The sequence below is a fragment of the Staurois parvus genome, unplaced genomic scaffold, assembly GCF_062004578.1.
Source record: "Staurois parvus isolate SC_StPar_1 unplaced genomic scaffold, SC_StPar_1.0 ptg000206l, whole genome shotgun sequence".
NCBI classification, from domain to species: domain Eukaryota; kingdom Metazoa; phylum Chordata; class Amphibia; order Anura; family Ranidae; genus Staurois; species Staurois parvus.
This window is the reverse complement of record NW_028318002.1, coordinates 1,505,565-1,524,030: the sequence shown is the minus strand read 5'-3', so window position 1 is coordinate 1,524,030 and position 18,466 is coordinate 1,505,565. Positions and strand designations below refer to the sequence as shown.

Below are 18,466 nucleotides of genomic sequence, written 5' to 3'. Positions count from 1 at the left end.
CAGCCCCAGAACCTGTGTCATTAATATGTGTTCAGTTTTAAAAGGATGAGGTGGAACCCCTATCCCCATGTGTGTCATATCAGATGAATGGGATGTCAACTATAGATTGCTTCTTGTGATCAGAACAGAAATGGATTGGTTATTGGAGCGTGTGTGACCACCTTGTTCTCCCTAGGCTGCTTGCAATGTAAAAGTGAAAGTAGCTGTGGTGATGGGAGTCCAGCCTTCCCCTATGATGTGATGGAGCTGTCAGAGTGCAGACTACACGGCCCAGCATCCTCTGCGGCTGACCCGAGCAGTGTGACATTGTAGGAGGGGAGGCAGCAGTGAGTGCGGAGCGGCGTTGCTGTCAGACTCTTCTTACTTTGCTCGGCTCCTTGTATTGACATCGCTGCCTTGTGTGCATTGTGATCCCTCTGTATTGGTGGAGGGGGCTGACCTGTGTTGTCAGCAATCCCAGGCTGCACGCTGATCTCCTCTCCCCATGCACATCGCCACTTTTGCTGGGTGATCCTCATCGATCTCCCGGGGTCGGATCGCTGCTGCCCTGATCGCTGATTTTGTAGGGAGAAGCCCTTGGCCCCGGGTGGCTCGTGTTCCCGATGCCGAGGAGATGCAGGCTCAGAAGATGGTAGAGAAGAAGCCGGGGTGGAATGGGATGGAGAGCGGACCGGCCCTGTCCGCCCGGCAGCACTGCGAGCTCATCCAGAACATGATCGACATCTCCATGTCCAACCTGCGGGGACTCCGCACTCAGTGCGCCGCCTCCAACGACCTCACTCAGCAGGAGATCCGGACCCTGGAGGTGGGTGATCATCCCTGCTAATAGGGTATCCTGCCACACTGCTCCAAGGCTGGCAGTGCCAGGGTTAATAGCCGAGTTTGTGTAGTCCTCCCCCTGCTCTGGAGGCCTATGTGCTCTATTGTTTTCATGCAGCCCTGACATCTGACAGCACAGACCTGGAGCAGGGCTGAAGGGGTTAATCTGACTTGTATGTAAGTAGGGTGCATGCCATGGGCATACAATGGGATGAGGGGGTCAGTAGTCGCACCTTGGGTCTTGCACATAACCAGTTCTGATGAGATTGGCTAAGGAGGTAGGCCAGAGGTTGACAGTCTTTGCTTAAAGGCAGACAAATGGGTCTATTGGTGGTTTCTGTGTTCTACTTTTTATTGGGAAACATTTTGGGGTTCTTGACAGTTGCTGATTCAAGAAACCTTTCTATGTTGAAGCGTCTTTCTTTACTTGTTGGCCCAGGAGGAACCCTTGAGGTCTCAGGGAGCCCTAGCTAAGATTGAGGGTCATTGGGAAAATGCTTCTTACGTTGGTGGTGGTCACTCTTGAAGACATGCCGCTGGTTATGCCAATGGGCATTGGACCTGGAACTATGCAGGCACCATCAGATGGTCAATTAGCTACTGCTCAAGCAACCCCTAACCATCTCTGGAGTAGAAGCCTAAGATTCTACTGAGCCTTGGTTGAGAATGGCTGGGCTAAAGCAACCTTTTTTTCAACGTTTTTACCTTGAAGGAACTCTCTAAATAATTTTCAGATCGTAACCTGCTAAGATTAGAACATTGGAGGTCTTTGAAAAAATTGCCCTTACATCAGTGGGTCATTGTAAAGAATTCCTCCTATGCAGTGAATGGAATGCTACCCTTGTGGTCATGCCGCTGGCTCTGCCAAATGGCATTGGACCTGAAACTATGCAGGGACACTATCTGATGATCAGTTAGCTACTGCTCAAGAAACGCCTAACCATCTCTGCTGGAAACCTAGGATTCTAATAAGCCTTGTTTGAAAATGGCTGAATTAAAGTAAACTTTTTTCAACCTCTTTACCCAGAAGGAACCCTGTAAAAAAATTTCAGATCATAGGGAAGACCTGCTAAGATTAGTCCATTTTGAAGCCTTTAGAAAAGTGGCCCTTACAACGTAATGGCCCTTACATTGCTCTGAGGAAGGGGGCAAGTTCCCCGAAACACGTCACCCGGCTTAGTCATCCATCTACCAGTTGGAGCTGGATAGTGGACATCAGTATACAATACCTGTGTGTGTTTGTTTGTGTTTACATGCTTTCGGCCTTTTGGGCTTGTGAGTATAATTTTATTAATTTCACCTAATAAAGTGCTAAAGATAATGTACTAGGCGTTTGCGCCATTTCTGTGTGTATTTTCACCTCAGAAAGAAACTTGGCTGAGAATGGCTTTAACAGAGCAAACTTTCTCAATGTCTTTACAATAAAAGAAGTCTTGAACTAATTTTTAGGTCTCGGAACCCCTGCTAATAATAATCTTTGGGATAAATGGCCATTACATTAAACTGGCCTTTCCATTGGTGGGAAGAATAGCCCCCTTAAAGTGGTGGCCAGAATGCTACCCCTTTAGTTATGCTGCTGGCTTTGCCAAGTGACATTGGACCTAAAATTTTGCAGGCAGATCTGGGGTCAGTTAGCCACATCTCAAGGAACCCTTAGCCAACGTTTATCACCATTTTTGATGTCCAGGTCTTGCTACAATTGCTTGTGTCACAACTATTGATTATCATCTGATTACTGGTATCTAAATATATTGAAGTCATTGATCACTTTGTTTCATGAAAGTTGTAAAAACATTAAGGCAACTTAAAGCGCAAGTCCTGTTCCTTAGGGACATTGTGGACATTTTTCAACTCTTTGAAACCACTAACTTGACTGCTCCAATATTGCATCTTCCCTGGTACTCTACTGCACATGTGTCTTATATTTGACAGTTTTAAATCAATGTTATTTAATGTTTTAAGTGAATATTTTATAGTTGGTATCTCTTTACAAGTTTGTTGCTATGAAAATGTCTGAGTCATGCACTTAATAACTTGTTGCGTTTTTGAAGGACCCCAAGTCCTACTGAAAGCAATGGATTTTCCCATGGCCATATATTTGATTGCACTGGGAAATGCAACAACGCATGTGATGTGAATGAGCCCTTTAGCGTAATAACTGGGTGACCCACTTAGAGTAAAATCATCATGGTTGTGGGCCTTGATTGCCTGTCATATTATTATGTTCAAATACCAAGTCACCAGCTAGGGCTGTCTGCTTATTTAAAATGCCAAACATATGATGTAACATTTTACTGGGTTTAGTTCTTCACAACGACGATTGGATGGTTTTGTCTTTTATCACAATCTTAGGAGACACATGTTATGAATATTTGAAACAAGCAAGCAGTTCTGGAATAGCATGTTGCAATATGGTTAGGATGTTTTTGATGTACTTGGTATGGTTTTCATTTGAGGAGAAATTGTGGAAAACATTGAAACTTATGTTTGCATGACAGCTGAGAACTCATCCATCTTTGTGATGAAAATGTGTATAATATCGCAATGTGTGGTGGGCGTTTAGGCTGTAAAGCGAAACTTCAGTTTGTTTTTTAAAAATCTGCAGGTACAAGTGCCTCAGGTCCAGCTCTGTCTTCCTGCAGCCTGTTCTTCTTACCACTGTGGGTCCCTGGTGCCGCCATCTTGGATATGAGAGCTGGCTGTGGCTTGCTGAGGAACCATAGCTGGCATCCCTCTGCACATGTGCAAGCTCATGTGGCACTTTGTGAATGGTCCTTCAGTCTCCTGGGACATGATAAAATCAGTACTTCGGCGGTGGTGAGGCGGGGGCAAAAAACCCCCTGTAACTGGAAGAAAGGTGTGAACCAGCAGGACTTCAATGTTTGACCAAAATTCCACTTTAACAGCTTGCCTGCCACCCTATAGTAGAATTGCTGCTACAGGAAGGCAGGGCTGCGCAAAATAACGTGTGTGTGTATATATACGTGATTTGCATTCCCAAGTAGGGGGCACGCACGTGCGTCACCCTACCCATACTGCCATTGGCTGCTAGGGATGTCAATCATCGGGTCCCTGCTGGCACCCAGCGATCGCCGTGTAAAGCTGATGGGAGAGACCTGTGTGTAAACAAGGACATGCTGCTTTGAGCACTGCAGAGAAATGCAAAGCAGCATGACTCTGTAGCAAAACAGTAAAACGCACACAGTTAACCCTTTGATCTCCCACAAGTTAACCCCTTCCTGCCCAGTGTCATTAGTACAGTGTCAGTGCTTTTTATTAGCACTGATCACTGTATCAGTGTCACTAGGGATGTCGGTGTCAGCCAGTCAGTTCCCACCCAGTGTTAGCATGCCCGCCACAGTCCCCCAGTCCCGCTATAAGTCGCTGATTGCCACCATTGCTAGTATAAAAAAAAATTAAAGTCCCAGTATATATACCGCCATTTGTGGATGCTATAATTTTCACGTAAACCAATTAATTTATACGTATTAGGATTTTTCTTAGCAAAGACATGTAGCATGTGGTCTAAATTTATGATGAAATTTGATTTTTCACATTTTAGTGGATATGCTTTATAGCAAAAAGTCAAAAATATTGTGGTGGTTTTTCTTTTTTTTTTTTGTTTTGTTTTTTTTCAAAAATTTTTTGTTGATAGAGCAAAAAATAAAAAACATCCAGCACCACTGCTAGCATCCTGTCAAAATCTATGACAGGCTAAAATGTGTTTAAAAATTGCTGCTTGCATTTGATTGGCTGTTTTCTGAAAACTCCAAAACGGAATTTTCCTTTGCTACATAATGTTAAGGACAGGCTTCTGCATTGTATGTTAATGAGAGAGACTCACTTTCAAACTGGGCAGACAGCCAGCTTATAAGAGAAAAACATCTAAAAGCTGAGAAGAAAAAAATATATATACACTCACCGGCCACTTCTGACATCAACAAGGCATTTTTGTCCACACAACTGCCACTCACTGGATATTTCTCTTTTTCAGATCATTTTCTGTAAACCCTAGAGATGGTTGTGTGTGAAAATCCCAGTAGATCAACAGTTATTGGAAAAGTCAGACCAGCCCGTCTGGCACCAACAACCATGCTCAAAGTCATTAAAGCACCTTTCTTCCCCATTCTGATGCTCTGTTTGAACTTCAGCAAGTTGTCTTCAGCACTTCTAGATGCCTAAATGCATTGAGTTGCTGTCATGTGATTGGCTGATTAGCAATTTGTGTTACCAAGCAATTGAATAGCTGTACCGAACTATATACAGTCATGGCCGAAATTGTTGGCACCCTTGATATTTTTCCTGAAAATCAAGTATTTCACACAAAAAAGGTATTGCATTAACACATGTTTTGCTATACACATGTTTATTCCCTTTGTATGTATTGGAACAAATATAAAACAGAGGCAGAAAAGCAAATATGACATAATGTCACACAAAACCCCAAAAATGGGCTGGACAAAAGTATTGGCACCCTTAACTTAATATTTGGTTGCACACCCTTTGGAAAACATAACTGAAATCAGTCGCTTCCTATAACCATCAATAAGCTTCTGACACCTCTCACCCGGAATTTTGGACCACTCTTCCTTTGCAAACAGCTCCAGGTCTCTCTTATTGGAAGGACACCTTTTCCCAACAGCAATTTTAAGATCTCTCCACAGGTGTTCAATGGGATTTAGATCTGGGCTCATTGCTGGCCACTTCAGAACTCTCCAGCGCTTCTTTGCCATCCATTTCTGAGTGCTTTTTGACGTATGTTTGGGGTCATTGTCCTGCTGGAAGACCCAGGATCTTGGACGCAAACCCAGCTTTCTGACACTGGGCCCTACAGTGCGACCCAAAATCCTTTGGTAATCCTCAGATTTCATGATGCCTTGCACACAGTCAAGGCACCCAGTGCCAGAGGCAGCAAAACAACCCCAAAACATCATTGAACCTCCACCATATTTTACCGTAGGTACTGTGTTTTGTTCTTTGTAGGCCTCATTCCGTTTTCGGTAAACAGTAGAATGATGTGCTTTACCGAAAAGCTCTATCTTGGTCTCATCTGTCCACAAGACGTTTTCCCAGAAGGCTTTTGGCTTACTCAAGTACATTTTGGCAAACTGTAGTCTTGCTTTTTTATGTCTCTGTGTCAGCAGTGGGGTCCTCCTGGGTCTCCTGCCATAGCGTTTCATTTCATTTAAATGTCGACGGATAGTTCGCGCTGACACTGATGCTCCCTGAGCCTGCAGGACAGCTTGAATGTCTTTGGAACATGTTTGGGGCTGCTTATCCACCATCCGGACTATTCTGCGTTGCAATCTTTCATCAATTTTCCTCATCCGTCCACGACCAGGGAGATTAGCTACAGTGCCATGGGTTGCAAACTTCTTGATAATGTTGCGCACTGTGGACAAAGGCAAATCTAGTTCTCTGGAGATGGACTTGTAACCTTGAGATTGTTGATATTTTGCCACAATTTTGGTTCTCAGGTCCTCAGACAGTTCTCGTCTCCTCTTTCTGTTGTCCATGCTTAGTGTGGCACAGACAGACACACAATGCAAAGGTTAAGTGAACGTCTCTCCTTTTTATCTGCTTTCAGGTGTGATTTCTATATTGCCCACACCTGTTACTTGCCCCAGGTGAGTTTACAGGAGCATCACATGCTTGTAACATTCTTATTTATCCGCAGTTGTGAAAGGGTGCCAATACTTTTGTCCAGCCCATTTTTGGAGGTTTGTGTGACATTATGTCGAATTTGCTTTCTTTCCTCCCTTTTTTTGTTTTGTCCCAATACACACAAAGGGAATAAACATGTGTATAGCAAAACATGTGTTAATGCAATACGTTTCGTGAGAAATACATGATTTCCTGGAGAAATATCAAGGGTGCCAACAATTTCGGCCATGACTGTATATATATATATATATATATATATATATATATATATATATATATATATAAATAAATTACAATGTAGGTCTCCTATGTGAATGGGAACACATAACAAATACTTAATAGGATGTTCTCAAATTTAACTACATAAGTGGAAATAAACTTTAAAGTGGTTGTAAATGCTCAGGGTTTTTTACCTTCATGCATTTTATGCATGAAGTTAAAAATCCTTCTCTGTGCAGCAGCCCCCCCCTAATCCTGATCTAAGCCCCCTCTCGTTCCAGCACACTGTCTTGGCTATCCAAGAACTCCCTCTCCTCATTGGCTGAGACAGCAGTAGGGCCATTGGCTCTTGCTGCTGTCAGTCACAGCCAGTGAGCCAATGAGAATGGAGAAGGGGCGGGGCCAAGCTGCAGCTCCATGTGTGAATGGGCACACAGAGCAGCGAGTGCCCCCATAGCAAGCTGCTTGCTGTAGGGGCACCTGAGAGGAGGGAGGGGCCAGGAGAACCTGTGGGGGACTTGAGAAGAGGATCCAGGCTGCTCTGTGCAAAACCACTGCACACAGCAGGTAAGTATAGACATGTTTGTTATTTTTAGAAAAAAACATTTTAGTCTTTAGTATCACTTTAAGCATTGCTAAATACTTTGTTATTTTACAAACAACATGACCATTGAAAGGTCATCCATGTGATGATCACACATTTTTGCCGAGTTTATTTCCATCAAATGCACAGCATGCATTTATCAACTGAAGGTATCAACTGTATACTCCTAAACCAAAAGAAAAAAATTTGTTTTGGCTACTGAAGTTTTCTGAAAGTGTGTGTTTTTTTTTTTTTTTTTTTTCTTTCAAATATGTTCTCTACATACAGTATATTAGCTTGAACATTAAGAATATAACAAATTACATGACAACTAAGCAATCCACAATGTATTTGTATGATCTCTAACAATTTATTGGATTTGGTTACTTTGTAGGAAAAAAAACTCTAGTGTTCTTAAAGAGGAACTTCACTTCCCCCTGCTTTTAATCCCACACATGGCTTTTCTGGTATAAAGGTCCACTTTAAATGGTAAGTTCACTTTTTCACAAAAAATGAAAAGGTGAACTAACTCTAAAAATCCTGGCCAACACTCCGGACTCCACTGCAGCTAGTGGCCATGATGCAATGCTGCCAGTGTAATGGTCTGTCCACCACAATACACAGCCCCAAAAGGAGTGTCCTTCCTTGTAATGCATAAAATTGCAAGTACTCACTAGTTAGCACAGCTACGTAGCGGTACCTGGAAGCACATCTGAAGCTTCTTCTTCCAGTAAGTGTCTTAGCAGAAATAAGTGCTTCCTATTTGGTCAGCATTGTCGTATTGACCAACGAGTGCTTGCCATTGTGAACATTATGATGGATAATCACTCTGGGGCTGTGTATTATGCTGTACGGTGTATGGATTGCTACACCTGCAGAACGGGCCATTATGGCTGCTATGTTCAATGGGGTCCTGGGAAGTGGCCAGGATATTTAGGCTCCATGCACACGGGACGTTTGGAAAACATTTCTGAATGATGGAAACTGACTGCTGGAAAACGTAGGTTAAAAACGTCTGTTTAGCCACGTTTGCATTTACAAGCGTTTTTTAATGATAAACTCAGGAGACCTTTCAAAATGCCCAGAATGCACTGTAAAACAGTGAACAATTATTTCAGACATTTTGAGAGAAATAGAGAGAGCAGAAGCAGAGAGAGCAGTATTTGTTGAGATTAGCTGTCTTTTTTTTTTTTGTGGTGTTTGGATATTCCAGCTCATTTCTTTGCAGAAATTATTGCAGCAGTGTCTAACATATTTTCTTTCATGCGAAACCTCAAAGTACGGTGTACCGGGTCCATCTGAGTACCGGGAAAACGCGTTGCATGCATTTTTCATGATGAAAGAAGGTTCTGGACAGCATCTGGAAATGGAAGAGTTAAAAAAAAATTTCAAATGCTTATAAATGTGGTTAGCCGCGTTTACAAGCATTTGTTGTTTGAACCGCTGATAAAATCTACTCCTCAACGCAAGTTGAGATTAGCTGTCTTTTTTTTTTTTTGTGGTGTTTGGATGTGTTCCAGCTCATTTCTGTGTAGAAATTATTGCAGCAGTGTCTAACATATTTTCTTTCATGCAGAACCTCAAAAGTATGGTGTACCAGGTCCATTTGAGTACCGGGAAAATGCTTTGCATGCATTTTTAATAATGAAAAAAGGCTCTGGACAGCATCTGGAAAAAAAATTTCCAAACGCTGTTAACCACGTTTACATGCGTTTGGCATTTGAAACGCTGATAAAATCTACCCTGAACGCAAGTTTGTAGCGTTCAAAAAAATTACTGTAAAGGACATAGTGTACATGGACACATAGGAAAACATTAGGGAGAGTTCAGGGGCTGCTGAAAAAAACGCAGAATAGCTCCTAAACGTGAGTTTATCAGCTGCAGTGTACATGGAACCTTAGAGTTAACGTTTTTCATTTTTTGGTGAAAAGGTGAACTTGCTCTTTAAGGCTCGAGACATCTTCTCTACTAGACTCTAAGTAATCAATGACATATCCAGAGTAGAGGCCTGGGGTAGTGGAATCCTATTGTTTTTATAAATAAATAAAAAAACTGGTCCACCATGATGACCAGAATAATTGTTGTTCCTCAGGCAGGGGTCTAGATGATATAGTAAAAATATCCATTGTATACACAGAGAAAAAAAGGAGTCTGTCATGAGAAAGCCAGAACTAATGGGAGCCTTATAACTTTGGACATGACTGACTCGATGATATTTTCCCTTAGGCTCTCTTCCCAGAGCAGTGCCGAAGAGCACAAGACCATGGCTAATGTGTTATTGCTGGTTGACAAATAATGGCAGCTAGTTTTTAGCAGAATCTGTTGTACAGCAAAGGGTGACATTATATAACAGGTGTTATGGTTTTAATTATTTGTTGGGCTGTGTTTTGAAGCAAACCAAGATATAGGAGTTTACTATTAAAAAAGTGGAAAATCTGGTTTTATGACAAGCAAGTTACTTGGAAAGTGCTCTGGATCCTCCAGAGGTCTATTTCCTTTAGCTGTGATGGAAGAAAGTAAAAGAAAATGCAGCAATGGCGTCAGTATCCTTATGTTGATCTTTAAAAACCAGCCATTAACCTCTACCTAGGCTCTTGTATCTGTGTAATACTGTGATGGATTGCTACACAGGCATGTCATAGGGGATAAGGCACCTGGGTTGACAGTTGTCAGTGTCATCGATTTTGTACACTGACTGGACAGCATTACCAGAAGTGTATACATGGTGAACAAAACGGCTGTTTTACAGGTATCTAGATTTACATAAATGTGTTATCCCTGTGCCAGCATCTTGGATCTGCAAGCAGTTGCTGACCCTGGATAATGCTTGAACAAATATGGTACTGGCCTTCTGGGGAGAAAAGAGGATGAAGACCTTATCAGGGGAGAACTGTGTTCTCTTTGATAACATGTCTAAAGGTATGCATAAAATTTTCATCCATTTTTAATAGATAATGGGGTCGAATCTGTGGAGAAAAATCGAAGGAGCAGAACTAAAAATTTTTTGTGAACGAAATTTGTAGTTTGTATTTGGTTAATGCCATTCATTTAAAAATTGGAATGTTAATTGAAATTAAGTACTTTCGAATGACATCTGGAATATACTGATGTTGTTCTTTGTATAAATTTTCATATCAAAATTAAGCAGTGTATGGCGGGCTTAAAGTGCTAGTTCAAAATGTAAAAGTGAAATAACACTGGATACCAGAGGGGTATTTAGAACCTTCAGGGCCCTGGTGCAAGAAACCATGAAGGGTCCCTTCCCTCTGATCCCAGGGCTCTTTTTCCCATCATGGGTCACTTTATTAGGTCCCTGCAGCGAGTGCTCTTTCTGCCGTCTTGGGGTCCCCCTACAGTGGGGGAACATTTTTTTTATTAGTATTTAACAATTTTGTTTTTGAATATTATTTTTTTTTTTTTTTTTTTTAGGATCCCTCTGAGGGCACCTCAGTCTCTATCTCTGCAGCCTCAGCAGCACAGAATGAATGGACAGGAATAGCTCTGTACAGAGCTTCCCATTCATTTATAACCTGAAGCACAGTAAACAGTTTACTATGCCTCAGCTATGAAATTAATGAAACTTTTTTAACAAAAGCAAGGAAGGGGCTGGTAAATGCCGCTTCCCCACTCTCCATCCTGACCGTATCCCCTGCAGCAGCCGACGGGAGGTGGGAGGGGGAAAGCTGGCAGCAGTGCAGTGGGCCCAGGGGAGCACACAGGGGCCGGGGCAGCAGGACAGGGATAGGGAGGCAGTGGGGGCAAAATGTAGAGCAACAGAAATCCCCAGACCGCTGGAGTGGTTGTAGTGGTGCTGACAGCTCAGCAACCCCAGAGAAAAGTACAGCGGGAATCTGGAGGGGGGGGGGGGGGGGGTGAGGAGTGTGTCCGGTATTAGTTCACCTTTTACATTTTGTTTTCTGTAAAGGTGAACTAACACTTTGTGTTACATGTACACATTTCTTAGCATTCGTACATTTACATGAAGAAAAATGTATCCAATGCTTGCCCCAGTTGAAATGATTTTGAGCTTTTCCTTGAGCTATGAATATCCATTTGAAATGCCTTTTCTAAAGGCTGCACTCTGAACCTTAACTAGTTGGCAAGTTTGGAAAGGGATCTTCTTTCAAGGGTGGCAAGACCTGTTTCAGTAATTTATATACTTTTATCACACTAATTGCAGTGTTACCTGTGTACTGTATGTGGTTTTTATTACTAGCCCAATAAAAAAACATCATTATACTTATTCCACTAAAAAATGACAGGCATATGATTATATTACGGAAAAATAAATCTGATGAACAATGTTCTCTTTTTATAGTAACTATAACAAGGATCCTTCTTTGATAGCCCGGCCTACTCTCACTGCTACTCTGTCCCACATGTCGCACATTCAGGGCTAGATTTATGGGGGTGCTGGGGTGGTGCCCCCCCCCCCCCAGGTCTCTGAGCGTGCATCCACTGATCCATGAGCCAGTCTGATGCAGGCAGTTGATGTAAGGAGGCACACTGATGGGCACAATTCATGCAAGGGGATGCTCTGATTCAGACACTTGGGGGTTTATTTACTAAAGCTGGAGAGTCCAAAATCAGACTCCCTTCTGCATAGAAACCAATCAGCTTCCAGGTTTCATTGCCAAAGCTTCATTGAACAAGCTGAGGTTAGAAGCTGATTGGTTTCTATGCAGAAGGGAGTCTGATTTTGGACTCTCCAGCTTTAGTAAATAAACCCCTTGATGTAGGAGGACACTCTGATGGGGATCACTGATGCAAGAGGACACTCTGATGGGGATCACTGATGCAAGAGGACATTCCGATGGGGATCACTGATGCAAGAGGACACTCTGATGGGGATAACTGATGTAAGGGGACACTCTGTTGGGGTCACTTGATATAAGGGAGGACTTTGGTGGGGACACTTATGTAAAGGGGTGCTCCACCAGGGACACGTGATGTAAGGGAGCACTCTGATGGGGATACCTGATGTAGGGGTACACTGATGGAGACCCTGTGGTGGAAACCAGATGTTAAGGGGGTCTCTAATAGAGACCTCTGATATAAGGGGGCACAGGTTCTTTTTAATCACCCTAATTTAATAACAGTCTAATATTTACAAGTACTTCCCAGGTCATGACACTGTGTGACAGACTGTCAGTGCCTTCATGCCTCCTGACTCTTTTTTTCTTCACCCCACGATTAAATAGGCTGGATCCAGCACTGTAAACAGTGTATGCTGTGGTGTAAGCAATTGTTTCCAAAACCATATCCTTAGCTGCATGGAGTCTACCTGTGTGCAGTGTCTAGAAGGCCCTGGAGCTTGGTTTTCAGGTCTTCTGGGAGCAAAATGGAACTTCTTGGCCTTGGGGCAAAGTGCTGTGCATGGTAAATGGATAACACCCATCATCATTTGAAGAGCACCTTTTCCACAGTAGTGTATTATATTGTGGGAATTCTTTCTACTGGCAGGGACTAGGTAATGGTCAGGGAAGAGAGAGTGGAGGATGAAGGCAAAAAACACCCAGTTCTTAACAGAAACCTGTTTGAAGTGATCTTAAACCTTCAGCAGCTGTTTTATTTACTTACAGACTATGCAGCTTCTTTATATTTGAATCCGTTTTTCAGTTTAAGCTTATAACGTGACCACTGCCCTAGTGGCTCCTTGCTTTTGCATCATCCTGTGGAGCCACCCCTGTATGCAGGGACTAGAGTTGTGTCTCCCTGCACTGTGTGCATCAATAGGAGTTAGAGTGGTTGTAAATCTGATTTTTTGTTTTTAAAAAGAAACCTGGTACACCTACCTGCTCTCTGAAAATGTATTGCACAGAGTGTCCCTGACTGGTGCTGTCCACTCATCCACTTCTGTGTTTTCCCTCATAGCCAGCTGCTTTCAATGGGGGCAGACGTGAGCGCTTGCTCCTGAGCTGGGCTATGTGTGTCCATTGACACACACACAGTGTGACTTGGCCCCGCTTCCGCTCTATGCCCGTATGATTTGATTGACAGCAGCAGCAGCCAGTGATTTCTGCTGCTGTACCTAAGCCTGTGAGCAAGAGGGGGAGAGAGAGCAGCGCACACTGCTAAATTGAGATCGGGTTCCTGTAAGTATTTGGGGGGGAGGTAAGCTGATCCTGGAAGGTTTTTTTACATTTACAGTGGGTGTGGTCTCAATCCAGAGCTCTAAGTGTCTTTTCTGTCTGCTGCTACATTCCTCTGCTGTCAGCATGAGTCACTTCTGACAAGTTCTCCTGAGAGAGAGAAAAATGGTGACAGTGGAGGGCACAGCTTTTGATTGAGAGCCTCAGATCTGTTTAGCTGTGATGAGGGGGTGTGTCCCTTCCCTCCAATCAGCTCTCTCTTCACAGATATAAATTCATATCCTTGCCCTTTGTTTTTCAAAGCTGAGAGATCCTGTGTAAATTCTGCACTTTGAATGGATGTAGGGAAAATAAGCCATAGGTAAACAGGTGCAACTTATGTACGAGGATTGGTTTCATCTCTGTGTATCACCTGAGGCCAGTCACTTCACTGGGTATACATGAGGGTTTACAACCACTTTATTGCAGAGAGTACATTAAGGTAAAAAAAACTTTAACAGACTGACTTTAGGTTGTGTACTCAACTTTTAACTTTTTCCTGTGCAGACCAAACGTTCAGGGGAGCAGTACATCGGCAGCACTGAAAGTTGTAAAATGCTGAAAGTTGTGAGGGCTGATTCAAACCAGGAATGCGATATGTATTCTGTGCGATTCACATGCAGTACAGTGCGGTGCGATTTGAGCCCTTTCATTTTCAATAGGGCTGAATCGCATTGGACCGCACCAAAAGTAGTCCATGCATTACTTTAAAGAACACACTGCAAATGGAATCAATGGTACTTCTGTACCATGAGATCCAGTGCAGGCAAACGCACCACGTTTGAGGTGTCATTAACATAACCGTGACACACGCTGCAGATCGCACCTGCAGTGTGTTTTGAACGCGTTGTGAGAAATGCGCACGGAATACAGGTTTCCTGCACAGTGCTCTGGTTTGAACAGATCCTAAAAGCAGGTTGTAGAAACATTTGCTTGTGTACATTGTGATGGACCCTATTGACTGCCAGCACTGTTTAAGGCCAATATGTCAATGTCAACTACATGTCGCAAACCACGCCACTGCTGCTGATTACACTCTATTGATGTTTACATGAGCATTCAGAGCTGTCTGAGGTCATTTTGTGCATGTGCCATTACTGCATGAATTATTTATTCAGGGCTGACATGTAAACATTCTCAGCACATAATCAGCAGCGGCAGCACTGGTAACACAGTGCTGATATTTACATGCCAATAGGATCCATATGTGATGTGCAAATGTAAATGTTCGCACAAATATTACATGTATACAGACCCATTTTTGTGTTGGAAGTAAGATGCTGCATATATCAATAGGGCTGTCTGAATGAGGTATTCAAGTCTAACTAAAGGCAAAACTTCTTTTTTAGTTTTGGATAGAGTGGAGATGGCTTAGTACACCTTTGTATTGCTGTGTGTGTCCCCGTTAGAGAGATTCACCCTTGCTATTAGTCTTGTTTACCATATCGTTGAAAGTAAAAGAAAATCTCAAAGTTTGGGTTGTCCCCAGAAAAGTAATGGAGGGGAAATTTTCCAATGGGACTCTGGTCCAATGAGTTCTGGTGACTTGGGGGTCCCCAAGGAATTCCCTTAACCGCCTTCCGCCCGCCATATAAGAACATGATGGACGGGCGGTGGTTCTCTTGTTCTAGGAGGACGTCATGACGTCCTCCCACTCTAACTGTGCATGCGCGCCCCCGACGCGGCGATCAGTGGTGTGCTGTGTCCCTGGGACACAGCAGATCACCGATCACAGTAAAGAGCCGATGACAACGGCTGTGTCATGTGATCAGCTGTGTCCAGTAACAGCTGATCACATGTAAACATGGAAATGCTGGTTATTGGCAGTCCTCTCCTCACCCTGACAGCACATGAGGAGAAGAGAGACAGTAAACGGCATTTCTCAGAGGGGACATCTACACTGATCATCAGGGTACTGATGATTAGTGCCCTGAGGATCAGTGTAGCCCCATCAGTTCCACCTGTCAGTGCCTATCAACGCCACATACCAGTGCCCATCAATGCCACCTGTCAGTGGCTATCAATGCCACATACCAGTGCCCATCAGAACTGCCTTTCAGTGCTGCCTAACAGTTCCCATTAGTGCCAGTCTGTCCTGCCTATCAGTACTATATATGAGTGATGCCTGTTAATGACCATCAGTGCCACCTACTAGTGCCTCCTTATCATTGCCACCTACCAGTGCAGCCTATCAGTGCCCATCAGTGCAGCCTTATTAGCGCACATCAGTGAAGAAAAATTACTTATTTACAAACTTTTATAACAGAAAATAAGAAAAAACTTTTTTTCCCAGTCATTTTTAGCTTAACAAAAAAGTAAAAAAAACAGTGGTGATTAAATACTACCAAAAGAAAGCTCTATCTGTCTCAAAAAAATGGTAAAAATTTTGTTTGGGTACACTGTTGCACTGTTGAAAGCTGAAAATTGGCCTAGGCAGGCAGAGGGTAAAAGTGCCCGGTAGGCAAGTGGTTAATTTGCAGGGATTTTCTACCACTTCCTGTTTGTCTATGGGACAGGAAGTGAAGGGAAATCTCTACAATGGGACACAGATGGTAAAAAAAAAAAAATCTGTCGGGTTATAACCCTCCCTTGCTCTATCCAAAATAAAAAAAAAAAAAAAAAAGTTCTGCCTATAGTTCTACTTTAACCACTTGCCGACTGCTTGCTGTTTATAAACGGCAGGATGGTGGCACTCCAGGGGCGGGTTGCCCTTCATAAACGGCACCTGCCATTTCTAGCTGTGCGTGCTCCCTGCGAGCGCACAGCACCGCGATCCAGTGCCCGCTGTGTCCTCCGGACACAGTGAAACACCGATCGTCGGACGCGACCTCTATATGAGGTCCCGATCATGTGATCACTGATTGATTGGCCAATCAGTGATCACATGCAAAGTAGTAAGCAAGATGTCGCTTGTGACATCATTGCTTACTACATGTGAAATCTGTGAATGATCACAGAGGTCACATGGTACAAGGCTATTCACAACAGCCTTGTACCATGTGACAAGCTGTGACCAATCACAGCTCACTCATTAGTTCTCAATGGCTGCAAGAATGCAGACAGAGAGAAATAGAAATGATTGCTTTTACATCCTATATGGGTGTAAAAGCAATCACTGTAAAAAAAAAAAAAATCTTCATCACCCCCCACAAGTAGTACAGTGTCACCATGGTGATACTGTACTGCTAGGGTGACAGTATGTAAAAAAAAAAAAAAATAATAATATAAAAATGTTTACAAATTATAATTTTTGGTTATAAACTAATTTGGCTTATTTTATTTTTTTACTAAAAAGATAACGGAATACATTTTGGCCAAGATTTATGATGAAAGATTATTTGTTTGCAAAATTTATAATAAAAACACTTTTTTTCAAAATTTTTGGACATTTTCATTTACATAACAAAAAAAATAAAAATCCCAGCGGTGAATAAATACCACCAAAATAAAGCTTTATTTGTCTCAAAAAATGGTAAAAAATTCATATGGGTACAGTGTTGCATGACCGCGCAATTGTCATTCAAAGTGTGATAGCACTGAAAGTTGAAAATTGCCCTGGCCAGGAAGGGGGTAAAAGTGTCCGAACAGGAAATGGTTAAACCAAAATAATAAAGACAGTCGTGGTGGGTCTTGGTCATGTGATGTGTTTTGTTTCCTTCATTTAGTAACCAGTCCTTACACCTTCTCCTAAGTGACCTGAACTGATGTATTCCTTTGTGACCCGAGTTCCCTTTTCATCTTTAGATTTTATAAATTGAAATCCCAATTAGGCATGGCATGTTGGATACAGTCTGCTTCCTACGTATAGATGCTGTGTAGTTCTGGGTGTGTTACACAATTGAGTAATGGAAACTTTTCTGTCACTTCAGAAGAGGGTGAGCTCCCAAAGCTTGTCATGTCGGCGCCCCACTGGTTTCCCACAGGAGGAACCATGGACGTCGTATGATTGCAGAATATTTTTCTTCTGCTGTATAGTCATGAAATATGTCACAAATCCTGTGACTGGCTTGAAGCCTTGGTGTTAACTTTCTCGCCTTAATTACAGGGTTGACATGTCGGCCTGCATATTGTTCGGTGACAGGGCAAGAAATGCCTACATAGAGCATGCAGTCTGAGGTCACAGGTTTGTCTAGGTTTCTGACCGGTTTGAATCATACTTCATAAGATGAGTCAGAGGTTTCTGTCATGAACGTTCACTGCTCTGTTCTGAGAATGTTAGAAATGATTTCACTAAAACCCTGCCTTTAGGAAACAAGCCGACTGGAAAGAGAAATACACATCAATGTCCATAGCGAAAACTTGGTTGCCTGCGTCATTTTCTAAATGGCACCGAAACTCCACCATGTTTGTAAGTGTGCAGGTATGTTTGCATCAAAGGTCGCTGGGACACAGCTAGTGTACTATGTTATGCAATAGAAGCATAAAGCTGAGGTTTAATCCGCTTCTGTTTGCCTTTCCTAGTCCCCCCCTTCATAAAAATATATTTTGGCTAAAATCTTTCAAACCTTATTCTAGACCCAGTGACACCATCACTGTGTCTCTGTGCTTCTTTATGCAGTGGAGGCAGATCACAGCTTGTGGGAGGGGTTAGCAAAGTGCCATAGTGCAGAACTGCCTGAAAGTAATACAGCACTCTGCCTCAGTACCTGGGCCCAATCTAGTCTATCCGATCTTGGGCGCAGTAAGGACAAAGAAAATTAAGGGGGCATAATGTCAACACTGCGTGAATCAGTGACAGCCTGTCACACAGTGTCACAACCTGGGAAACACTAGTATGTATTAGGCTATCATTAGTGTAGGATAATTAAATAGAACCTGTGCCCCCTTATATCAGGTGTTTCTATCAGAGTTCCCCTTTACATCGGGTCCCCATTAGAGTGCCCCCTTACATCAGGGTCCCCATTAGAGTGCCCCCTGACGTCAGGCGTTCCCGTTGGAGTGCCCCCTGACGTCAGGCGTTCCCGTTGGAGTGCCCCCTGACGTCAGGCGTTCCCGTTGGAGTGCCCCCTAACGTCAGGCGTTCCCGTTGAAGAGCCCCCTGACGTCAGGC

General features: G+C 43.0%; 1 protein-coding gene across 1 annotated transcript in view; it reads left to right on the top strand.

The window, feature by feature from the left end:
• The first annotated feature begins 348 nt into the window (after window positions 1-348).
• Window positions 349-18,466, top strand: part of KSR1 (kinase suppressor of ras 1) — a 226,595-nt gene continuing 208,477 nt past the window's right edge. Inside the window, exon 1 of the mRNA XM_089678511.1 lies at window positions 349-805. Coding sequence (XP_089534637.1) covers window positions 614-805 — 192 coding nt within the window. The 5' untranslated portion in view covers window positions 349-613. The remainder of the gene's footprint in view (window positions 806-18,466) is intronic.